Source organism: Cebidichthys violaceus, unplaced genomic scaffold (genome assembly GCF_023349555.1).
Source record: "Cebidichthys violaceus isolate CVI_PGR_0920_01 unplaced genomic scaffold, fCebVio1.0.p SCAF_8, whole genome shotgun sequence".
Taxonomy (NCBI): Eukaryota; Metazoa; Chordata; class Actinopteri; order Perciformes; family Stichaeidae; genus Cebidichthys; species Cebidichthys violaceus.
The window spans coordinates 15,826,482-15,851,492 of NW_027176964.1; the positions used below are offsets into that span (position 1 = coordinate 15,826,482).

At 43.0% G+C, this 25,011-nt stretch overlaps 5 protein-coding genes across 7 annotated transcripts in view; 3 read left to right on the forward strand and 2 right to left on the reverse strand.

The window, feature by feature from the left end:
- The first annotated feature begins 22 nt into the window (after positions 1-22).
- sec22ba (SEC22 homolog B, vesicle trafficking protein a) lies at positions 23-2,190 on the forward strand. The gene is made up of 5 exons (XM_068737739.1): positions 23-199; positions 654-763; positions 915-1,075; positions 1,180-1,326; positions 1,561-2,190. The coding sequence occupies exons 1-5, from the start codon at positions 125-127 to the stop codon at positions 1,713-1,715; spliced, it is 648 nt and encodes a 215-aa protein (XP_068593840.1). The 5' UTR covers positions 23-124; the 3' UTR covers positions 1,716-2,190.
- On the reverse strand, positions 2,108-4,534 carry imp3 (IMP U3 small nucleolar ribonucleoprotein 3). The gene is made up of 7 exons (XM_068737740.1): positions 4,303-4,534; positions 3,829-3,936; positions 3,593-3,667; positions 3,381-3,460; positions 3,209-3,260; positions 2,991-3,063; positions 2,108-2,832 (listed from the first exon to the last, which is right to left on the reverse strand). Exons 1-7 carry the CDS (start codon positions 4,437-4,439, stop codon positions 2,806-2,808), a joined length of 552 nt encoding a protein of 183 aa, XP_068593841.1. The 5' UTR covers positions 4,440-4,534; the 3' UTR covers positions 2,108-2,805.
- Positions 4,535-5,183: 649 nt separating this feature from the next.
- Positions 5,184-17,724, forward strand: slc35a3b (solute carrier family 35 member A3b). 3 transcript variants are annotated; one of them, XM_068737862.1, is made up of 9 exons: positions 5,184-5,396; positions 11,189-11,293; positions 12,506-12,737; positions 12,956-13,098; positions 13,995-14,117; positions 14,314-14,488; positions 15,681-15,799; positions 15,880-16,013; positions 16,606-17,724. In XM_068737862.1, exons 2-9 carry the CDS (start codon positions 11,210-11,212, stop codon positions 16,697-16,699), a joined length of 1,104 nt encoding a protein of 367 aa, XP_068593963.1. In that variant the 5' UTR covers positions 5,184-5,396; positions 11,189-11,209; the 3' UTR covers positions 16,700-17,724. The 3 variants fall into 3 exon arrangements, with proteins under 3 accessions (XP_068593963.1, XP_068593966.1, XP_068593965.1); XM_068737864.1 differs by lacking the exon at positions 5,184-5,396 and adding an exon at positions 7,086-7,147; XM_068737865.1 differs by lacking the exon at positions 11,189-11,293.
- Positions 17,725-19,128: 1,404 nt separating this feature from the next.
- Positions 19,129-22,440, reverse strand: fam78ba (family with sequence similarity 78 member Ba). The gene is made up of 4 exons (XM_068737866.1): positions 22,289-22,440; positions 21,186-22,107; positions 20,698-20,977; positions 19,129-19,929 (listed from the first exon to the last, which is right to left on the reverse strand). The coding sequence occupies exons 2-4, from the start codon at positions 21,518-21,520 to the stop codon at positions 19,687-19,689; spliced, it is 858 nt and encodes a 285-aa protein (XP_068593967.1). The 5' UTR covers positions 21,521-22,107; positions 22,289-22,440; the 3' UTR covers positions 19,129-19,686.
- Positions 22,441-22,516: 76 nt separating this feature from the next.
- The window catches only part of cmpk (cytidylate kinase), a 4,776-nt gene continuing 2,281 nt past the window's right edge, over positions 22,517-25,011 (forward strand). Inside the window, exons 1-3 of the mRNA XM_068737867.1 lie at positions 22,517-22,831; positions 23,886-24,032; positions 24,857-25,009. Of these exons, the coding sequence (XP_068593968.1) occupies positions 22,688-22,831; positions 23,886-24,032; positions 24,857-25,009 (444 nt within the window). The 5' untranslated portion in view covers positions 22,517-22,687. The remainder of the gene's footprint in view (positions 22,832-23,885; positions 24,033-24,856; positions 25,010-25,011) is intronic.

Here is a 25,011-nt window from a genome sequence, read left to right on the forward strand (position 1 = left end):
CTACGCATCATCAGAGTTGACAGCTCAAACAGACGAGAAGTTTTTTTGTTTTTTGTTTTTAAAGTTTCACTGTCTCAGGCAAACAACTGACAGTTGACGTCGCCGATTGTTGACCAGCGTCGTTATGACTTCACTGACGATAATCACCCGTTTAACGGACGGACTTCCGCTCGCCGCGTCCATTCAGGAGGATGAACAGGTCTGAATGAAAGCTAGCATTCCCAATGTAGCCTCTCTGTGGGAAGAGAAGCTACACCAAACTCCATTCAAAAAAGACCATGTTTAACGACTGCTAGCTTATCCGCAAAGAATCAAGACTTTAATGTGATTCTTGGTAGCGTTAATGTATTGGGAAAGTCGGCATGTAACGATGACGCATTAATACATCTATAACCTATTTTTTTATGTTAAGGACAGCTAACAACAGACGTAGTTACATTCGTACTTGTCCAGCCATGTAACAGGACGTTATTTTACTGAAAACTGTTGAAAAGTAGAAAGAACCACTTCAAACTTAAGCTAAATAAAATATATATGAATGTTTGTCGTCGGTTTGAATGACGAAAAGTTGTTCCAGGTTGATTTACAACTTTACTTATGGCAGTTCTGACTGCAACCTGTTTGTTTGGTTTTTTTTTGCTTATCCTTGTCAGTCAGGAAGAGACCTCCAGCATTACCAGAGCCAAGCCAAGCAGCTGTGCCGTAAACTGAACGATCAGAGTCCGGACCGCTGCACCTTGGAGGCCGGGGACATGAACTTCCAGTAAGTCGCCAGAAGCTCGACGTACTCTCGGTCATTACGTGTAATCTCAAAGGGAAAAGCCCCACGTTGCTTTTGTGATATTGCATATACCGTGTTATGGCCATAGATAAACAACCACTGATTCGGTACTGAACTGCTTTTATGTTCTCAGCTACTTAATAGCACAGGGTGTGTGCTACCTGTTCCTCTGTGAGGCTTCATTTCCCAAAAAGATGGCCTTTGCATACCTTGAAGACCTCCACAGTGAGTTCAATGACCAGTATGGAAAGAAAGTAACTGCAGTGACGAGGCCGTACTCTTTCATCGAGTTTGGTAAGAGAATCCGTGATCCGGTACGTTCAGGAAAATGTCTTAATCGATGTAAAAAAAAAAGAAACATCTTTAACTAAGCTTATGTCACACATGCGTCGTTTCAGACACGTACATCCAGAAAACCAAGAAATCATTCATTGACAGTAGGGCCAGGAGGAACTTTGGCAGCATCAACACAGAGCTACAGGACGTCCAGAGGATTATGGTGGCAAATATTGAGGAAGTTCTGCAAAGAGGAGAATCTCTTACTGGTGAGTACAGAGTACCTGGACAAATTACCAAGAACACAGGAATCTATCACTGTTTTGCTGTTACTTCTGCCTTTTGGGAAACATTTTGTTGGGCGTTATGTCTCAAGAGGTTATGATACTTTATTCCCTCACAGTAATAGGTCAGTACTGTTACACAGCTCGATGTAACGTACATCGATTGCTTCCTAAATATCCAGCTCATTTCATCACGATACTTTTATTTCCCCCCAAAAGCTCTAGACACAAAAGCCAGCAATCTGTCCACCCTGTCGAAGAAGTACCGCAGCGACGCCAAATATCTCAATACCCGCTCCACGTACGCCAAGGTGGCCGCCGTGTCGGTGTTCTTCATCACCCTCGTCATCTATGTGCGTTTCTGGTGGCTCTGATGGACTGTCGGCAAGGACTTTGAGGGTGCTTCATTTTGGAGGAGGGAAAAAAAAAAGAAAAAAAAGCACTTTAACTGATCCGGTTACATTTGTTTTATACCCGGGGGCCTTAAAGGGGATCGTTTGGTCTTTCCTTATTGAAGGTTAAAACTGTTTCTATGCTTTATCCAGCTCTGATTTATGCCGCGTATAGAGTATAAACTGAGCCATAGGTCTGTGATGGGTCTCTCTGTTATTGGAGCAAATGCTTCGTGGCGAGTTCATGTTTACTGGAATATTAAGAGCAGGGTGTTGATAAATGAATTAACTGGAAATCGGGGGTTTCAGAGTTTCAGCATTAGGGAGGAACAAAGTATGACTATGCAGAAGTTTTTGTGAAAAAGGTCTTAATACTGTGATAAAAAAAATGTTTATTGTTCGAAGTTTACATTGTAACAAAGTCTTTTTGAAAAGATTAAATATTTATCAAATTGTATTTTCAATTTTACGGCTGTATTTATGACACATGCTATGTTAATATGAACAGAGAGCGACAGTCCTCTTAATGGTACACACACACACACACACACCCCTATAAACAGCATTTCCATGACCACATGCATATCCTGTAAAACCAGCTCCTATTCACACAGTCAGTGAGCGCGAGAGAGAGAGAGAGAGAGAGAATATGAATCTGTGCAGCTGAAGGCACAGGTAATAGTGTCAGTCACAAATACAGTCTCATATGAATCCACATATTTTGGCTGGTTAATTGATCAGGTTAGTCAGGTTTTAGTCTTTTCATTTTCACGACATCAAACAAGGTGTTCGGTGCACAAAGTTGAGCCTGGGCGTTTCTTCTGCCCTTGCTCAGATGAAACTTAAATTGATTGACACTTACTGTCTTCTCACAGTTTCCCAGTTGATATAAAATGTAAACTGTAAAACTCCAAAAAAAAGCCTGACGGTGTGCAGACCTCCTCTGTGTCCTGCAGCTAAGTGTTTTTGTTGTCTTGCACCCGAGTATCTGTCCCTGGATGTGCGCACACTTGGTCCGTCCTCTTGTAGAGCGAGTCTCCAGGGCGATGAACGGATGATAAAGACAACAGGCTTATGCCACCAGATCAAAGTCGTCCCTCTGCAAAAGAAACACAGTGGTTGTATGACATCACGCTTTAGCCCGGGAAAAAAAACAAAAAAAAAAAACGGCCGATGAAACTCGTCGGTTTCAGAACCGATTCAAAACACCAGTTGGTCATTTGCATTGAAACAAAAAGGGTTGTAGCAGAAACTCACCTCGTCGTTATAGTTCATGACGTGCTGCTTGATCTTGGAGGAGTCCACCCACGTGACAAAATCTTCCATATTTCTGGAAAAAGTGGTCGTGTTGCGTTTAGTATTTGATCACTTTGAGATGCTTTTCCACGTGCATCTATACTGCCTGAAGGACACCTGGCTGCACAAAGTGATTCAACACAATTCACGAGAAGACAAAACAAACCGTGAACACTAACCTTGTGACGAGGAACGCTGGGTCTTTGATGATGTCGATGCCAACACGCACATCTGAGACCGAGTCAAGGTCGAAAAACCAATTCCTGCCCTTCGGACGTAGACAAAACTAACCAATCGCCCGAGACGGGAAAAAAACCTTTACTCCCACAATATAAACTCTCTGAAGGATACGTCCTTGTTCGATGAAGGTGACGGCGGTCTTCAGGTTCTGGGCCATACGGAGGCTCAGCATGATGCACGGCAGCCTCCTCCTGCAGGAGCCACGGAGGTGAGGTGAGATGAATGACGGAAAACAACAAAAAAAAAAAAAAAAAAAAAAAAGTCGTGACGCACACGTTCACGTGAAAAAGGAACTCGGTTAAAATGATGGCGTTGCGATTTACCTGCAGAATGAAGAGGCTGTGATTTTATCTGTGAGGGACAGATTCTGTTTGGTGGGCAAGAGACCAATGCAGTACCTTGTGTGAAGAAACAAAAGATTATCAGCTTGTTATTGTGATTTTTTTTTTTTTTTTTAAACAGATAAACCCAAAAGCAGCAATGGAAAACAAACGCCACTGGAGCCTCCAACTCTGGGTTTCCCTGTTCATCACAAACGTCACACGGGGGAGACGCTCACAGTTTTTCCAGTAGTTGATGTGTGCTCTGAGCTCTGAAGCCATCTTTCTCATCCAGGTCTCGGATCTTCTTGGCGAGATCCCTGATGTTACGACTCAGCTTGTTGTACCTGAGACACACAGGAAGAATACGAATTTGGGGTTTATATGCGTCTGTACTCACTGGTCAGCTGCTTCCCTTAAATTATACAATTAAAAAAAAAGGTTTTAAAATATTGACGCAGTGTTTAAAACGGTCTCTGCGGGTTATATGCTCTGATATCTGGTGTTGGTATGTCACGTGGTGTAGCTAATCAGGTAAGGTATAAGAAGAGGAATATTTGTGTTTCAACCGAGCTATTTCGGCTACATTTTGTTTTAATTAAACTCAAAATAAAACCTTTTACGTTATGTTATTGGCTTAATGTTCCGGTCTTCACACAGCATCGTGTGTACCGACAGTGTCCAGCAGCACCATTATAGATAACACGTCTTACTTGGTGTAGTCCTCCCTCTTTTCGATGCGATACCTCCGCAACACTTTGACCTCGTGCAGGTTGTTGTCCACCTCCCAGTTGATGAAGTCAACCTTCTTCAACAACTTCTGTTCGTGGTGCTTTAATTTACGAACCATTTTTAAAACAAAAACAACAACCTTTCTCTGGCTCGATATAATGTATTTACAAGATGCTCGCTCCCGTGCAAAGCAGGCTTAAGAGGAAACACGTGTTCTTCTTCTTCTTCTTCTTCTTCTTCGGCGACCGTTTAACGTCGAGTCCACGTGAGCTGCAGCGCCATCTACCGCGGCTCAGCGTTTAACATCTCGGATATTTCAACAATTTCAAACCAGTCTGTTCAGTCTTTATCCACCAGTTTTATCTACAACAACAAAACAAAGTTATAAGAGCAAAGGTAACAGGAGCAGTCTGCGTGATTGACCCCGACTGATCTGCAGCTGTATTAAATGATGAATTGTTCGCCTCCATAGACCTCGAGGACATCAACGATAATCACTCCCGACACATCAAATTGCACGTTTTGTTGCTCAATGTAACCTAAAACAAAAAAGTAATGTAATCTCTCACAGAAACCTGTTGGTATGTTGACACAACCTCTGAGGTTACAGTTCGCCAGACTGCTACTTGTATTTACTGGTTGGCTTGTGTAAATATTTATTTTTGGTGATGATATTTGATCTATTTTCATTTTGTTTCGATAAGGATTGCTTTAATTAGCTGTTATATGCTTTTACTCTTTTTTTTAATTACTTGGTTTAAAAAATAATAAAGTACGTTTTTACTCCAGCAGGAGTCGCTAAACGTTTAGTGTTAGTCAGTAGCCTGCGAGAACAGAGGGACATACTGTAGTTAGTCGGGACTGTAGTCAGCTATAGACTCAGCGTTTACCGCAACGTTTTCCAGTTTTACAGCTGTGAGATAGTCTGTGTCTCGGCCAAGGTTTGCCTAACATAGGGCTCGGATTAATATTTTTGAGTGTTATAATAAGTGGAGAAAAAAAGGAGAAGATCTATCCAGCGAGTGAGTGTCCGGACACTTTCATCCACGTCCTTAGCTGAGCTCCAGTCCAACAGGTAAATGATTGTATGATGGAGAGTTTGAGAGGGGGCTCTTTTTGTCTTTAGTTTAGGTCTGTATATCCTGCCTCTTTCAATCTGTCAAGACCCCTTCAGGGACAGTTTGATCAAAGCGCAGCTCATCAGAAATAGAAAGCAACTTATAACTAGAAAATCCCGCAAGACATTTTTGACAGTGTGGCTTCTACTGCCCGAAGACGTCGCAATATATACACGCGCCAATGTTACCGGTAGTATCGTTGAGGTTCGATTGAAATATCGCTTCTCTCGTTTCTGCATTTTAGATTCATACTCTTGGATCGGATCTTGTATTTGTGGGACTGGGTGGGTGAGAGAGGGGGAGAGGTGGTTATTAAATGACAGGCTCTTGTGTGTGTGTGTGTGTGAGAGAGAGAGAGAGAGAGAGAGAGAGAGAGAGAGAGAGAGAGAGAGAGAGAGAGAGAGACAGACAGAGAGAGAGAAAAGGTGTGTTTTAGCTCTCTTCACGCCGAAACCCCATTCAAGTGAATAGAGAAATTATGTTGCTCTGATTTTCGGGAAAACCGCTGGGCGAATCTCTGAGAAAAGTCATTGCACACGATTTCCCAATCAGGCCGCACGTTTTGATGTATTTTTTGCGCAGGTGTTGGCAACGCTGTGTGAGGAGAAGCGCGCCAAACGTTCTGAATAAATATTATTATTAAACCCGATGGATTATATACAGTGTGCTTTGACAAAGGCACACACTGTCAGGTGAGCCTTTAAACCCTCCTGTCGTGTTCGTTTCTCCCCTCCTTACTTTAGTGTTCCCGCTCAAATACCACTTTTCCTTCTGCCGGATCCACATCCTGATTAATTTGCAATGTTCAATATTTGTTCAAGTCAAACAAATTAGTGATTGTTTGCCAGGGATGGCTTTGTGATTAGAATTTCTCTACACAGGTCCTGAGTCATCCGCTCAGGTGAATAACTTGTAATACTCGATACACTCCTATTACATCTACAGCAGTTTGACCTGTTTATCTCAGTAGCATTGCGTTATCTTACGTCATGCAGGCCGAATTATCAGAATAAGAGCTGTGCTCGTGTCTCAAATGTCCCAAAGATGGAGCACACCTTGGTGGACTCCCCACCCAGAGTCACTAGCGACACTGCTTTCTTAGACCTGTGTCCACCACATATCTGTTATCTGATGCTACATCTGCTTTGAAAAAGGGGATAATGTACTGACACTTACAGTGAACCTGGTTTGTGAAGATGCTGCGATACAAATAAACCACTTTGGATATTCAGATATCAATGCCATGCAATTAATTTGTGACGGGAGACACAATATATCAGAACAGAAGTTTTTAGTGAATGACGTCTTGCTTATAGAGCATCCATCAGTTCTCTTCGGATGTGTTTCCCATGCTCTCTGCTCAGCGACTCACAATAACTGATTGGTCCTGAGGCTGCCAGAGCTTCAATGTGATCAAAGCTCCAGCGTATCAGAAGAATGTAGTATTGTTGTCTTGTATCAGGTAATTACTGTACCAGGCATTCATGATATTACCTCAGTTAAGTCATTTTATAACCGGTTGTCCTCAAAGGGAAGGAGGCGGGAAGAGCATATTTGAACTAGCTAAGCCAGCTTATATTGCTTTGCATAATATCTTTGTCAAAGTAGTGTGTTACTCTTTTCTATGAGCTGGATTGAGTTTCCTCTCTGATGCTACTGGTGTCCAGAAATCAACAACTGGACTCTTTTCTCATCCAACATCCAGCAGGTAAATTTTGTCGTCTCACAAAAGAAGCCTGACATAACTTGGTATCTTTGTAGACTTTCAGATCTCCACGAGAACTTAAAAAACTCTCTAGGCTGCGCAGGATGATTTTGTAATCACCGAGCCACCAATGGGGTGCTGCTATTATTAGGAGTTTAAATATTCATGCAGCTGACAAGTAAACCGTAGCAAACAATTTTATAAAATAATTAATTTGAAGATCCTTGCATAGCTGCATTGTAATGAATTGCTGTTAATTTATGCTGGATTTAAAACGGTATCTTACAGTATTTCATAATAACTGTAACATGTAAATAATCACTGTTTGTGAATCAAACCAATTTACATTAAATGTGCATATGCATCAAGAGACGGCACTGGTGTGCCTGTCTGACAGTGAACTACCACTCCAGGGATACCTACCTCTGAACAACAGTAGCATACCACTCTTGGGATAGGTACCTACCACTGAACAACAGTAGCATACCACTCAAGGGATAGGTACCTACCACTAAGCAACAGTAGCATACCACTCAAGGGATAGGTACCTACCACTGAACAACAGTAGCATACCACTCAAGGGATAGGTACCTACCACTGAACAACAGTAGCATACCACTCAAGGGATAGGTACCTACCACTAAGCAACAGTAGCATACCACTCCAGGGATAGGTACCTACCACTGAGCAACAGTAGCATACCACTCAAGGGATAGGTACCTACCACTAAGCAACAGTAGCATACCACTCCAGGGATAGGTACCTACCACTGAGCAACAGTAGCATACCACTCAAGGGATAGGTACCTACCACTGAACAACAGTAGCATACCACTCAAGGGATAGGTACCTACCACTGAGCAACAGTAGCATACCACTCCAGGGATAGGTACCGCTGAACAACAGTAGCATACCACTCCAGGATAGGTACCTACAGCTGAACAACAGTAGCATACCACTCCAGGATAGGTACCTACAGCTGAACAACAGTAGCATACCACTCCAGGGATAGGTACCTACCACTGAACAAGTAGCATACCAATCTTGGGATAGGTACCTACCACTGAACAACAGCATACCACTCCAGTCATTTTTTTACAGTTCTGACTTTTGACCCTGTTCTAGCGTGGGGGGCGTGGCATCACCCAAGAGGGGCGTGGTATCACGAGTGACAGCAAAACAAAGAAGGCTGAGGACCTTCCTCAACCACGTTGCCTTCAGGTTGCCAGTTTACAGCGGGCAGAAAAGAATGATGCAGGATGAACAAAGAGAGACCGGAGGTGCATCAATACATGTGTGCCCAAGAGAGGAGCTGTGTCCGCTGTTTGGAAGTTTTGGTCCCGCTACAGACAGTCGAGAAAGATGGGTTCAGAGCAATGATTCAAACTAATACTTCAGCCAAACTGCAATCCCAACATTATACAAACAACACTGAAGCAAGCTGGAAGCGGAGCTACGTACATTCAACAATTATGTGTTGAATGTCTATTGTTATTATTTTATTTGTTGGGAATTAATTGCAAAAGTATTGGGTTGTATTACCCCTTTGTAAATAAAAGGTACATTCTAAACAATTTCACCGTAAATTAACAGTAACTTGCTGGGAGCCGGGACGCCATTAATTTACTGTTTTTTTATGGTGCACTACCGTAATTTAACTTCACTGTAAAATACTGTAAATTGGATTACGGTATGTGATCATAGGATAACTGGGTTTTACCGTGATTTTACGGAATATGCCAGAATGTTACTGTTTATTTACAAAGAGTAATACAACCCAATACTTTTGCATTTAATTCCCAACAAATAAAATAATAACAATAGACATTCAATACATAATTGTTGCAGTTTAATACATGTTCTCAAGACAAACAATAAAGGGACATTTGTATTACATCACAAAACTCACAATGTACTGCATGTTTAGAAGAAAACTAATAAACTAATAAAGTTGTTAATGACTAGCTTAACTAAACTCATTAGCATCAACAGTGTAACATTAAATCAAAATAGCGTCAATAGTGTAACACTGAATGAAAATAGCATTAAGAGTGAAACGCTGAATTGAAATAGTATCAAGAACAGTGTAATAGAACTGCATCACAGTCTAGCTGGTTAACAAGTCTTATACACATTTATAGTTAATTTGAACTGCATGAACTCACACATGAATGAAAACATTAAGAGAGAGAACACCTTGAAAGAGGACTTGACTGCAGTGTCTGGCTGGTATCCTCAATCTCTGTTGACAAGTGACTGCAAAACAAACAAAATAAAAACTTTAGAAACACAATGTTCTGAACTTCTGGAAAGTTCTATGACATCCAGGATAAACACACTTAAAAGAAGCTTTGGGTGTGATACTGTGGGTTTGCATGTGCCCCACATATGTTAACATATCAGTGCAAGTCTTTGCAAAAATGTAATACAACAATACCATACAGTTTAAATCAACAGACTTGCCTATGTGATGAGCTGACTACGTTAGGTGAAGAAATGAAGCTAAGACAATGGACCACAATGGACTAACGTTCAACACTAAAATGAGTTTGATCTGGTGTTAATGTTGCTCCTGGGATAACACGCACGTAACGTTCGCGTTAGCATTACCTCAACTGTTCATCGTCGGTGATTTCTGGTCCCCTCTCCATTTTGATAATTGTCCCGTTTGCGGTCCTACAGTCGGTTCAATAAGAGCACAAGTAAACACAAGTTAGGTTACCACTAATATAAGCAACCTAATGTAATGAAACAGACTAAGTGAAACATTATCTGAGATGTTAACAGTTCAATAATCATGAAGACAAAACAATACTGGAGACTTTGAAGTTCGGATGATAAGTTACCTCGGCTCCTCGGTTGATCTCCACATGGCTGTTGCTCAGAAGGATGAACATGTTGTGTCCAAAGTCACGTTCAGGAGCAGTCCGTCACGTCTTGTCACTCAAAAAGGACTTTTAGGCAATGAACAGTTTGAATAATAAACATATTCTATCGTCATTACAGACACATTAACCTACAATAGACAGTACGATCTAGATTGTGATTCACTGAACTTGTATAGAGAAGCGTGAATCCACCACTTCACAAAAATACTGTATTGTGCTGTTAAATTACGGTAGTCTACTGTTATTGTTAATTGACGGCATTGACTGTTAATTTACGGCATTAACTGTTAATTTACATGCGAGGGATAAACATTTAACTGTATGTTACAGTAAATATGAAATACTGTAAGATATCGTTGAAAATCCACCGTAAATTTACAGCAATTCGTTACAGTGTAACATTCTGGCATATACCGCAAAATCACCGTAAAACCCAGTTATCCTACTATCACATAACGTAATCCAGTATACGGTAAGATACCGTAAAAGTAAATTATCGTAGTTTCACTGTAAAAAAAACTTTAAATTGTTTAAAGTGTGGCAACTGCAAATGAAAGCTGATAGTGTTCTGAAAATGTTCTTAGAAAGAGAGAGGAGAGTTTGTTTTAGGTGTGTGTCGAAGAACACACACACACATTGACACACACCAACAGAGAGGGATTGTGTAGCCCTGGTCCTCACAGCTAAGCAGAGCTGCTAGGGAGGTCAGTGTGTTGAACGCACTGTCAACACTTCTTTGGCCCTCGTGGCTTGCTGTACACCCTTTCAAAAGATACAAACCATAGTAGAATTACAACCATTTTATGATATGTCTCAGTGGACTTTATCGCTCAGTAAAAGAGCACACAGATTGACACAGTCCCTCTTGCGGTACTTGCACCATATAACTGGTCTGTGTGCTTGAAATAAGAAAATAATGATTTAACTGCGGGAAGGAACAAACAGTGTTATGGTCAGTCAGATCCACGTTAGCTAGAGCAAACAATCCACCTGAGCCATTCACACGCTTCAGTTTTACCTCAGAAAACCCAGCAACGGCCCCTCAGTTCCTCCCACCTCTTGAAGGGGGCTGCAGCAGAGCTACTCTAGAAGTGACATCACTGCAGAAGTTGAGTATGGTTTGCCTCATGTTCGGCCTTCAATTTTGTTTCATTTAGGGGCATTTGGATGATGAAAAGATGCTTGAGTCAAGTTCTCATGTAAGGCAAAAGAGTGAAGAATGTCCGTCTTCAAGCCGCCAGGACACCATAATCACAAGACTGGTAATAATTACCTCATTACTCTCGACCTAACCTTTAATGCATGACAGGTTTTGAATAACAACTAGACTGAACACTCAACAGCGTGCTGTGTATAAAAACACAACGTTTTAGTGAAAATTGCATCAAACTTGTCATTGATTAAAGAAGTATTCAGACCCTTTAATTAATTAAGTAAAAGTACAAATACAACAGTGTAACAATTACTACTCCATTACAAGTAAAAGTAAAGTAAAAGGTTTAAGTATTATCAGTAAAAAGTATTTAAAGCATCAAAAAAACTATTTAAATATTTGTTCTGCAGAAGTAGCCCCAGTGAGAGATATCAGCTATTATTACTAATATTATTAGATTATTGATTCAGATGTAACAATGTGTTCTGCTACAAAAAAATGTTGTTTGTTGTACATCTCTTTGCTTTTTTGTATTATAATATTGGATTATTTTACCTCTGTAAAATATAGGCTATATAACACTTGGGTACTTTTATTGGGTAGGATTGTTAATGTATGACTTTAATTGTATTTAACTAAAGGATCTGAGTACATATTCCACACCCTGACTGTTACACCAGTGATAGCATTATCAAATGTTATTAAGAAGACCCATGTAAAATACTAGCTATGAATACTCATAGAGAGTACTTCTACTGATCACAGCCAGTTTTTGCTCTAATTGGATTTTCATGAGATACTTCAATATAGTTTACCTGTATTGCCTGGGTTGGCTGTGTTTTTTGATAACAAACTTGAAGCTTCATTAATAATGCACCAGTCCCTCCTGAATCAGCAGTTTGTTTCTGTTGGTGGAGGACAGTCTTCTTTAAGTATACAGAAGATGACAGCTGTTTTGTACTTTGAGTTGTACTGTAGAATACCATTTTTCCCCCCCATGACCCCATACTTCTTATTTCTTGTCTGATGCTTGTTTTATGGGCTCCAGGTCTGCAGGCCGGTCACAGGAATGCCCTGCAAAGCCTCAGGCTCCATTTGCTGCCTAACTACTGACCAGCATTCCTGATTGTTCCACACTCACTTTGTCTCCTCTCTCAGACTCTTCAGAGACACCCTCCACTGTTCTCCTTTGCTTTTCGCTTTCATGCTCCCTCTATAAGTTTTTCTTAATATTATTATATGATATAGCTGCAGGGGAATCCCTCATTTCTCTGACTGAACCAGACTCATTCTTCCTCTTTTTTTTTTGTCCATCCCAAAGACTCCTCAGTTGTCTGCTGACTCCAAGATGGTGCTGTCACAGACACACTCCGTCAGGCTGAAGTATCTGTCTCTGGGGGTGCTGGTGTTGCAGACCACCTCGATGGTGCTCACCCTGCGCTACTCCCGCACCCTGAAGGGGGACGGCCCCCGCTACCTGGCCTCATCCGCCGTGGTGTTGTCCGAGCTGCTCAAGATTCTCGTCTGCACCCTTTTCGTCTTCAAGGAGAACAGTGAGTTGGAAGGGTGACAGTAGCAGTTTCTGTTTTTCATTCTCTAAGTTGTCTGTTTGAAGGCTCTACAGGGCACAATATCTCATATAAATGTCCTCAAATCTTCCTCTTAATACAAGGCTGGCTGTCAGATCCTCTCTGTCTCTTCTCACTGTCTCTTCAGTCCTTGGGTGGTCCCTTGATTAAACTACTGACAACACCCTCTCTGTCTCTGCCAGATTTCAGCTTGCGGGTGCTGAAGGAAGAGATTGTTAACAAGCCTGTGGAGACCATGTATTTGGCGATTCCTGCAGGGATCTACACTCTGCAGAACAATCTGCTCTATGTTGCCTTGTCCAACCTGGACGCAGCCACCTATCAGGTAGCACATGAATGCACTGGTTCAAGTTCACCGTGTGTGTGTGTGTGTGTGTGTGTGTGTGTGTGTGTGTGTGTGTGTGTTGGTTTCCACATGGTTTGGTATTTGCCTTATTGTGTAGCCATGAATTTATAGAGCTCGGTATGTGTCAGGGGGAAATGGTTGTTTTACATAAATCCTTTAAAATATTTTCTCCATTATTTTTGTGTATGGTGGCAATTTCTGCAAAGTAAACTTATGCCTTTCTGTAAGTGTAATTTGAGCGTCTGCAGTCAGATTCACAGCACAGTCAAATTAATTAAAATGAGCAAATGAGCAAAGGACAGAGGAGAACACTGGAGACTGTCGACTACACATTATCTCCCTGGTATAAAAACAGCATCTCACAGAACAATGAAGGCCATCTTATCTTGTTCTGTCCTTGGTCATTGCATAAGGCGCTGAAGCTTGCTGTTTGTAGAGACATAAAGTCTCTCTTTAAAGAGAATGCATAATATCCTAAAATTTCCATTAAATGTGTTAATTATACTTTTTTTGTTCCATCAGTTTGTAATCTCAAGTAACATAAAGACATATATGCAAAATCCACTTTTGAGAATCAAATACTTACGCCATAGAGAGTTTTTGGTTTTACTCATCACAAAGAAAAGTGTCTGACCCAACAATTGGTACCATATTCATAACTCTATAAGTAGCAATAATCGAAAGTTAGAAGATTTATACCACTCTCATATCTGTCTTCAAGTATTGCTATGGCCAACAGCTGGTTAGCTTACCTTGACTGGAAGCTAAGCTAACCAGCTGACTTTTCTAAGTTCGCTCAGGATGATGCAAGTGTTCTGTCATATTCACAAACCCAACTATTGCTCAGTGGTGTGTTTGTGCTGTGCTCCACACAGGTCACCTACCAGCTGAAGATCCTCACGACAGCACTGTTTTCTGTCTCCATGCTGGGGAAGAGGTTGGGCTTCTACCAGTGGCTCTCCCTGCTCTTCCTCATGGCAGGAGTCACTCTAGTGCAGGTACCGGCTGACACTGAGCCTGCAAAGTCCCTGAGCAATTTAGATCTGCGCCGTTTCATCTGCTGCATGAATGTGGAATATGACTATATTGACTCATCAGATGTTTTAGTCCTAAATGAGTTGTATTACTCGAATTGACAGATTTCCCGTCTGTGCCTGTCCTTGCATGTGATGATCAGTGTTGTAACCTCCGCAGTGGCCCACACAGTCCGAAGATGACACTGAGCAGAAGGTCCTGTCGGCAGGCTCCCGGTTTGTGGGACTGATAGCTGTGCTGATGGCCTGTATATCCAGTGGCTTCGCTGGAGTTTATTTTGAGAAAATCCTCAAGGAGACTAAACAGAGTGTATGGGTCCGTAACATACAGCTGGGTGAGTGACTATGACCTCCGTTTGCTTGGTTAGATGCCTTGGAGACGATATGTGTTGAGTCGATAATGGTGTGTGTGTGTGTGTTAGATAAACTAGAATAGGACTTTTAAACTAACCCATCCTCCTCTCACACTCACAGAAATTCATGTTCTGTGTGTCACAAACATAAACTGGAATAAGGTGTCATCATTTTCCAAATTATTTCTTAAGTGTGTCTCGTAGTCTAAACAAAAATTGTTTCTGAAAGACAAACAAATTTCAACAAAAAAGTTTTGGCTGGGGAAAGGGATTTTGTGCAACCTGGCATCCCAAAAGTTGGCCTTATCAATGTTTTATTACTGACCTATTAAGAGTTAATGAGTGTTTTGTTAATGTTAATAATGGCCACCATTTTTTAGAAACTCATAAACCTTGTTTGTAAGAGGGTTGTACCAGAAAAAAAATAACATTTCCTTTGTGTTGACTGCTTTGAGTAGTGTGTGCTGTTTACATTTTACCACATAAAGCTTACTTTACTCATCAGGAGGAGACGTGTACGGTCTTATGTGGCCCCGGAAAGAAGTTTTCTGACCCTGGTAATTTCCTCAGAGTTAGGATTCAGACGAGGAGTTCAAAAATGCGAACTCATTTCCTGGTTTTAGGACTCATTCCTGCAGCACTCTCTTCATTCAATGAGCATTAGCCATACAACAAACAAAGCAATCAGTTGATGGGAAATGCATGTGTACAGCCTATTGAGAAAATGACAGCATTTGTTTGTGGATCTCTCAGTATGTTGTGCTTGTGTTACAACAATGTGATGATGCACGAAAAAATGAGTTAATGGGCCGGACACATGTCAAACTTGACTAAATTATTTCATTCTCGCCTTTATGCATGTGTGTGTGTGTGTGTGTGTGTGTGTGTGAATCTTAAACCAAATCTTGTTGAAACTGTTGAACCTCATGTAAAGCAGCTTTAGCTGTAACCTCAAATACAGTTGCGGCAGTTAGATGTCGTAATACAACTTCTTAAGACAACAATCTTGTTAAATATGACAACAACTTGTCCTGAATTCTAGCTAAAGTAATGGCACCATCCTGTCATGATTGTTTTTGCCTTAATGTTTCCTGTCTAAGATCAGTTGAAACATCGCTATACCTTGTAGTTTCAACCAAAACCTGACCTCTGTGTCTCTCCTTGTCTCCTCCAGGGTTATTCGGCTTTGTGTTTGCCTTCATAGGAATGATAGTGTATGAAGGCCAGAAAGTGAGAGAGTCTGGAATGTTTCAGGGCTACAGCACCATCACCTGCACAGTCGTTGCCTTGCAGGTTTGATCATTACGTTTCTCTTCAATCTCACATTTGTCAAATTGTCATTGAAACTACAACTACTTCCTAACTGTCTGCAGGCTCAGAACGGGTTGATCATAGCAGTGGTCATTAAATATGCAGACAACATCCTCAAGGGATTCGCCACCTCTCTGTCCATCATCATGTCCACAGTTATTTCATATTTCCTGTTGGAGGACTTTAACCCTACATGGTAAACATATGCATACTCATGAACACCCCCACAAGGCTTCATTTTGGTTTGCAAATAATTCCTCATGACTAATAATTAGCCCACTATTATTTTTTTTTACAATGCTAGTGAGCTGCATGGCTTTATGATCCTCTGACTTTTAATCAAACGCAACAGTCAAAGTTTCAAGTTCTCCAATACTTTGGTTTATGACTAGATAGCTGCTATTAGCCTCAGCTAGCTAACAGGCTAAACTAAGACGGTCAACATGGCAAACACAATAGCTGCTAAACCTATTAGCCTCAGCTAGCTAACATGCTAAACTAAGACGGTCAACATGGCAAACACAATAGCTGCTAAACCTATTAGCCTCAGCTAGCTAACATGCTAAACTAAGATGGTCAACATGGCAAACACAATAGCTGCTAAACATCAGGAAACATCATGTAAGCATTGCCACTGTGAACATGTTAGCATGCTGTCAGCAGCATTACGTTCAAAGTTTTTTGTTTACATGACATGAGCCGAGTACGCAGCTGTTCCTTTACTGAATTCACTTTTTAATGCCTCTTTATTTTCTCTCTTTTGTTCCCTGTTTTCCCGCCTTTCTCAGGGTATTTTTCTTTGGGTCAGTGCTGGTTATTGCCGCCACATTTTTCTACGGCCACGAGAGAAAACCTGCCAGTGACAGCGCCACCAAAATATAAAACAGAGACGCTCTTGTGAAGCGTGCGACCCGACAGAAGGGACGACCCGAGCAGGACTCAATGCACTGTGATAGAGAGTCTGGCACGCGGGAATTAAGAACATGTGAAAAGTGTCAGTGATGAAACCTGTTAGTGCCAAACAATTACAGCTGAAGGCTGCCCATCACTCCTGGGAAAATGCTGCTACGCACAAAAGATGGGGGTCAACAATGTGTACTAGTCCTTTGTCGATGCATTTTTTTTTAGTGCTGGGCAACGATTACAATTTTTAATCGCGATTGATTAGTATACATATTCCAAACAAAAAAACTTTAAAAACTGAATACCATAATATGTGTAGTATTTGTTATAAATATATGTTGGTACATATAGGGTGATAAGAAGCTGTACTTGGAGGGACTTAGGACCCAGGGGAATGTATGTGAAGCATGGGAACCTGGGGGTACTCCCTACATTTTTTAAGTTTCTTCTCACAGTGGAGCTAACTTTCCATCCCAACAGAGATTGTCGCAGTAAAACTCACATACTGTTAGAATCATCCCATGGAAACGTAGCTTTCTATAAGTGCAACTTACAGGGACCAGGAGGAGATTGTTTATGAAACCGTGGCATTTAGAAGCCATTTTTTTTTTTTACAGTTCAATGTATGTATGTGTAATTGTGTGTGATGGGATACGGGGAAATGAGTGTATTTACTTAACAAAAAGGGCAGCCTATTGATGGTGCCGACAGCAGCGTCCTCAAAGGGAGCAAACTCCTCCACTTCCATCTAGTGGTGGAATGAGGAGCGAACCTGCTGCAAAGAGGAGGGGTTACCTTTGGTCAGCAGTGCTGAATGTCCTTTTTTTATATGAGATGAGATGAGATGGGATATGACTGCTTTGACCTTGCTGCTCACAGTCTGAGTATTTATATCAGAAGCACTCATTTATTTGTGATTATTCTGTTATTTAAATGCAAAAAAATAAAGGGTATTTGTGTGAGAACAAATTAATAAATTAAGCCATATTTCCATGCTGAAGCAACCAGCTCTGCCTTGGATCTTTTTTCTTACTTCAAAGTGAAATGAATGGATACGTTGGAGCTGTGAGTGTGTATGCGTGCACAATCTCTGCGACACACACAAATGCGTACACACACAGAGCCGGGCACACCCATGAATATTTTGAACTGTTTCTCTTTCAGTTCCAGTTGCAGTGCATTCTGCGAAACCAAACCAGTCTCTATAGCAACAGCTGGCTGAATGAGCTGCGGCGCGGCGACACATGTAGACACACTGATTTAATATAACCTATTTTAATAGGTGTTTTACATTTACAACAGCCATTTTTGTTCAACAATGACCCCTGACAAATGAGAAAGAGAGTTTTGAGGCAGATGCACAAAAATACACATCTTTCTCTTTCTGGTTTTTGTTTACAGACACAGATCATCTTTGCATAGTTGTGGATTTCAGAGCGAATGAGTGTATTTGGATGGAGATAGTGAGTGTGGTGGAGGTGGACAGACGGGAGAAAACGAGCAGGCGGACTGGGGAAGGTGAGGCGTGAACCTGGAGAGAAGCACAGATGGAGGATGAGTCATGTGACTCCTGTGTGGAGTGGCAGGCAGTGAACTTGGGACTGAGCCCAGGATGAGCCCACTGGACACGCCGTGACACAGGAAGCCTTCGTCTATTTGCAGAACTATACCGCAAATAATATTCGTTAAATGACCGTGAGGAGAAGCTGACGCGTTGACCTCATACAAACCAACGTTTAAATAATGGCACTAATTCAAATGAATCGTTTTTCAAAAATTCAGTCTGGTTTAATTCAACACCAAGGAAACTATTAAGAGTACATTTAGATTCCCTGATTGTAGGAAGAGTTATGTCACTTGGTAGTACAACATGGCTTGATTAGTGCCACATCAAATCTACCTTAGGCCTGAGTACAAATTCGGGCCCCATTCCAGCTATCGCCCTCCTGTTTTAAATTTGTCGTATGGCACTAATCCAAGTCATTTACACTGCACTTATTGAAAGCATAGCTGACATTATGTATCCGGCGTGGTAACAAGTCCAACTCCCCTCTCTGATAGTTTGTCACCCATCTGAATAAAATATCAGCTGCAGGACAGAGGCGAGGGAGTTGATCAATTGGTGCATAAGTTTGGCGCGTTAGAAAAGCTCCAGTGAAAACTACAGCGCATTTTGTTGTTTTTTCTTCTTCCAGACTTTTATGCGAGGCGGGTGCTCTTAATACAATCTGATTGATGCATGAGTTAATCTTAACCTAAAAAAGATTCATATAATACTTTGTCTCTTTTTAAATTCTCTGAATACATCCTTTAACTTTGTGCTGAGTGTGCTGAAGGCCGTTGTTGGCGCTGACGAGGTTGAACCAGCCCACGGGGGGGGGGGGGGGGGGGGGGGGGGGGGGGGGGGTTTGTTTTTTGTTTTTTTTAGGGGTTTTTTTGGCTGACTTTTTCAATCAAAATGTCTTCAGGTATCAAGTTATACAAAACAAATGCTATTCTTAAACTTCTCAAGGACAGCTTTTCTTGTCACGCTCACTCTCTCATGCAATAAGATCTACATAAGGATGCAGGGTGCAGTTCTCGTTGTGGTCTAGTACCTTCGTGGGGGGGGGGGGGGGGGGGGGGGCGTCTAAAAACAGCGTTCCTTCTTCACTAAAAAGCAGGCAGAACTCTTTAACGCAGTCCAAAACTTGTTGGGGGGGGGGGGGGGGGCAAAAAAGCCTTGATGCAACCCAGGCCCTCGACATTAGTTTGTTGTAGACTTCCATTCTGGCGCCGAGCTGACGTAATATCCACTCTGGCTTGTTATAGTGGCCCACTTAAATCTTTCAGAGACAGTGAGCAACTGGCATCTTGAGCTCTCTTCTCACACAAGGCTTTCACGACTTCATCACCTTCGTCGCGCCCCAGCTTATCCGCAGGAGGGAACAATTTAATCTTTTGTCCGTGCAACCCGGCTCACCCTCTTATTTTGGCGGTATGACCACTAGTGGCGCTCCTCTTCGTGGCCTCCACATGAGCACTTGGGCGTCGTTGGCATTCGGCCTCCCCAGCGCGTTGGGAGGGATGGGCTCCTGGTAGTTGAGGATGTGCGGTTGTTCCTGGTAGGGACGACCCACCAACGACGCCCGAGAGCCCAGAGGCATGTCAGGGTCCACGGCAATGTCCACCCGCATCCGCCACCGCACCGTCTGCAACACAATACGCTCCTGGAGGAGGGGAATGTTGCATTGGTTAGTCCTGTACACATGTATTTGTGCACGGTGCATTCTATATGAAGTACATGAACGGTGTTTTCTTAAGTGCATCATGTCTTCTACTGCTAATAGATGTGTATTTAATGTACATCCTGATAAATGGTGTGTTACTTATGCTTTGTTAAATATATAATTTGATCTTTACACAAAAGAAGAATTGGCTAAAATGCAGAATTTGAACACCAGTTTTCTGTCCCCTAAATACATCTTCTGCTCTTAACCTATTGGCCAACAATGACGGCAACACGCCTGACGACCTTTCTCTGTAGCATCCTAAAAAGAATACAACTCTTCGACAAAGCCAATACATGAATACTGTAAGTGTTGTTTAGATACACACTTTAGCTAGAGCTAGACTGACTCCTATTGGGCCATTACGGGGGCTTTATTCAGCAGAGTTGAAGACAAACGAGGAGGTACTTTGTAACTTTACACCAGAAAGGGAAAGTGCAGGGGGGAGATGATTACATCACAGTCAGTCTGTCTGTGTGTGTGTGTGTGTGTGTGTGTGTGTGTGTGTGTGTGTGTGTGTAATGCAAGAGCAGTCTCTGAAGATGTATAGCCAGCGTTCTTCATTTAAAACTGCACAGGACAAATCCGCAAAAAACAAACCTGTGAAACCGCTGGAGAAATAACGCAACATTATGAAGATACGAGTTTGATGCAAGTGCAAACTGATACATCTCCAATGTCGCGCTGCTCTCCATGTTTTTGTCCTACCTTGGTGACGGAGTTCATGGCCACCAGCCAGGTGATGAAGCTCTGGTCCCTGGTGATGTGGGTCAGCATGGGCGTGTTGCTGTTGCTGATGGGCACAGCCCAGGTCACGCTGGGGTAGAAGTTGTCGTTCATGCTGACCGTCAGGCGTGACGGTTTGGACGTGGGTCCGGTCAGGGTGACCGTCTCTGTGGTGTTGCCGTACCAGGGGTAGCTGACGCCGTCTGAGTCACTGATGGCCTTGACCCGACACTCCCGCAGCTCTGGTAACTCCCAGCTGGACCTGCGGGCAGTGGACGGAAGAGGACAACGTTTTTTTTGCAGGTGCAGGGTTGTGTTCTAGATGATCTGAGTGGTAAGACAAGTGATAAGTGGAAGACAGGTGTGCACATCGAAACACTAAACACACCTAAACACACACACACACACACACACACTGAGCACATTCAGCGGCAGAAAGTTTGTCTGATATAGGGTCTGCTTACACTTACATGCCAATATCACCATAGGTGTTGTAGAACTCCATCTGGGTGCAAGCCTGGATCCAGCCAACCACCCAGGTTTCGTTTCGGGGCACTGGTGGCATCACAACCCCTGCTGAGGCCCTGAAGTAAGGCGTCTTGTAACGGAGCACAATCGGTGAGTTCTCCTCAATGATGGTGGGACACTGGTCGATAGAGGCGGATACCTCGTACACCACAATGTTCTCCCGTCTGATGCGGGGCTTGCATGCAATGCTCTGAATACAGCCCATAGTGCAGGCGACTAGCAAAATGAGCAAAACCAGAGAAGTGGGGAGCAAATGATACCTGGCCAGTATGCACATCGGTCCCCTCCGGGGTCCACCCTTGCCGGAAGAGCAGATCTAAATCTTTTAATTGCCCATCACCACTGATTGGTTGGGAAGGAGGAGGAGAAGAAAAAAAGGAAAGAAAATGACGGGGAGTATCAGAGTCACCATAGATCAAACATAAAAGCGTCCACCATCGTATTTTCAGGATGATACGGAGGTGAGAGCGCGGTGGGGCCTGGGGGGGGAAGTATCACAGATCTCCGCAGCCTCCTCCCCCCGGTCTGCCTGCTGACTGCCGCACTGCCCTTGGCGCTCGTCCCCAGAAACTGCAATCCGGCCTCCCCTGGGCAGCTGCTGCTTCTCCGCCGTGCGTCCGGATGCTCCTCTATTCCTCGTCGAGTCCACACGTCCGGCTGCACGTCGGTGCCCCTTGATCCTGCTGCTCTGCTCCCGGCTCTGCGCTGTCATGTCAAGTGGCGACGGGGCAGCCAGGTGCGTCAGAGGAGGGGGGCTGGATGCCTTTTGTTTGCTTGGCTTTCCTGTATTAGCCCTACATTCGCGCGGCGCCCTCAAAAAGACAAAATCGGGCTCTTCATCACCTTGACCTACATGAAAAGAAGCTTCATAAAAAAAAGAGAAAAGAAAGCGAGAATGTGTCTTATAAAGGCGAGAAAACAGGGCTGTAAAAAGGCTATTTTAATGTTTTCCTCGCAATGTGCTTCCATTCTTGGGGATGCATGAATGGTGCATCATGAATGGGGGCAGCGAGGCAGCATAAACGTGCAGAAACAGTGACTATACCCAGCCGCTCGAGCGTCTCTCGGTGCGTCGCCTCATCGTTACGTCTCCTCGAGCCGGTGAGCATCGCGGACCGGAGAGCATCCTTTTTTTAACAGCCGTCTTGTTCAGTTTGGAGGTGCTGATGCTAGAGAGGCAGGGGAGGGGCGTCACCCGACCTCTGCATTGAAGAAAAAGAAAAAAAAAAAAAAAAAAAACAAGTACAAGTGGGCGTGGCTACAGCGCTGCATCACTCCTGTGTGAAACCCTCATTGGTCGCTGAAGTCAACACCGGAAGTGGTGTCGTTTGGCCCATCGACTTCCTACTCACCAAAACTGACACGCATTCACCGGTCAGCTCGGCTCGTTGCATTTGTCCACACCCCAGCCGGTTTCACTTCTGTTAGCTGCTGGCGCTGGTTTATGATCGGCTCTTTGCTCGGTAACGTGTCTCAGAGGGCGCTCAGCTTGTTGTACCGGGTGTCGCTGATGATGAAGCCGCAGGTTGTGTTCGTGCTGGGTGGGCCTGGAGCCGGCAAAGGGACCCAATGCTCCAAAATCGTGGAGGTAACTTAACGAGAGATGGCGAGAGAAAGCTACCGGCTTTGATGGTTAAGAGTTAGCATGTCGTGATTTCAAGGTGATTTCAGGGGTGGTCGGGCCTTTTTTAATAAGGTAATATCTAGATTCCATTGACTTCCCGTTGTCCTCTAAAATGAACCTGTGTGTTAGCCGGCTAGCTAGTTAGCCACACAGGTTGTAGCCTTCAGTTTATGCGCTCATATACAGCCCTGTGCAGGAATACAGGAGCTTCAAAGTACATTTTTAATAATCCGTATTCTTCCAGAAACTCCATAATTTCTCTTATGTGAGTCAAAGCAGTGACAATGTGGCCCACTGTTAAATGTTGTGCAGTCAAACGCCTTAATGAATCGTCCCAATGAAGGAGCTTCACACTCAACGGACACAGTCAGAGAGACGTTCTCTTGACATGTCCCCCTTTACGTTGTAACCTTATCATTGACTCGTCTGTGAAAGTTATGTAATGGTGAGTATGAGTCTGGACTGGGCTCGGTCACTCCGCCATCGACTTTGAACAAACAGAAGCGGTTGGTGACGTAGAACATTTACTGGCTGAGTAACTTTCACCCATACAGGTGTACAGTGTGATGAGTCATGTGTGTATTCACCTCAACGTGGAATGTGAATTTAGACAATTGTTATTACAGTTTCCATCCATGGCACAATTTTGATTTGACCTCGTCTGTTTTAAAGTGGTTATGCACTCACTCCACCCACTGTGGATTATTTGATGTGTGTGTGTGTGTGTGTGTGTGTGTGTGTGTGTTTGAGAGAGAGAGAGAGAGAGAGAGAGCTTCTTGAAGAGACTGTATAACTATTTCTGTTCCCGGATGTTATTGGGTGTTGGCCGTTGTGCTTCATGTACGGTGGTTAGGGCCTGAATGGAAGCTATGCATAGAGGCTCCTTTCATTCAGCACACTTATTCCTGGCCTGTGACTGAGACGACTTTAGTCTGTCTGTAAAGGCCGTCTTGTCAAATACAGATGTTTGGCGCTAATAGAAATCTACTAAATGTGACCATTTGCCACTATCTCCCAGAATTACAGCTACACCCATTTGTCGGCTGGGGACTTGCTGCGGGCGGAGCGAGGCCGAGAGGGGTCAGAGTTCGGACAGCTCATTGACAGCTACATCAAGGAGGGCAAAATCGTCCCCGTGGAGATCACCATCAACTTACTCAGAAAGGTATGCACCGCAAACATGCTGTAAGTCTTTCATACATGTAGTCAATATAGGGGATTCAGAGCATTAACATAACAGCAAACAACAGTTTGCTGTGTAAATATATAGAGTAGTAATGTCTACCTGAGCAGAGGAAGCAGCTCCGCCTCTGTTGGTGCATGTGAGCGAGCTCTGCCGGTTAGCTCTGTCAATACTTCTGCTGTAGTTTGATCGTTAGCGCCGTTAGCACCGTTAGCCGCAAGCCGCCGGCTCAGCTGAGGAAAAAGATACTCCCAGTCTCGTGTGTATATCGCACCTGTAAGTAAATGCACCAAACATTTCCCCTCTACTATCCTCATGAATGTGACGATAAAGTCTTTCTTCCGGTTTCATATTATTAGGGTTATATTTTTGGACTGTTGGTGAGACATAACGCATAATTTGAAAACATTGTTTACGTTGATTTACTGTATTTGGCATTTACACAATGACACAATGGAATGGAATGTGTAGCCTCTTCATGCTATACACACAGAATAATATATACAGTTAATTATATACACACACACTACTATGTTCCTTGAGAGTCTTTGGTTTAGTGGGAATGAGGGTAGTGCAAAAGGTAATGGTAAAAAGTTGTGATTTGCTGTTTCATTATTTTTGACATGAAATTAAGAATAATTAAAGTTTCGAGTTTTTTCTTTTCTTTATGTAGACGTATACGGAGAACATTGAGTAGAACTTGTACGTCAATGTTTATTTTGATTGGTCGGTTGAATAAACGGCTGTAAATGAATTCACATTATGAGTAACGTATTTTATTATGTTGTTGTTTTCTGTTTTCTAAGGCGATGGAAGAGACCATGCAGAAAGACGATAAAAAGTTCCGTTTCCTCATAGACGGTTTCCCCCGCAACGAGGACAACCTTACGGGGTGGAACACCGTTATGGTCGACAAAGCGGATGTCAAATTTGTGCTTTTCTTTGACTGCAGCAACGAGGT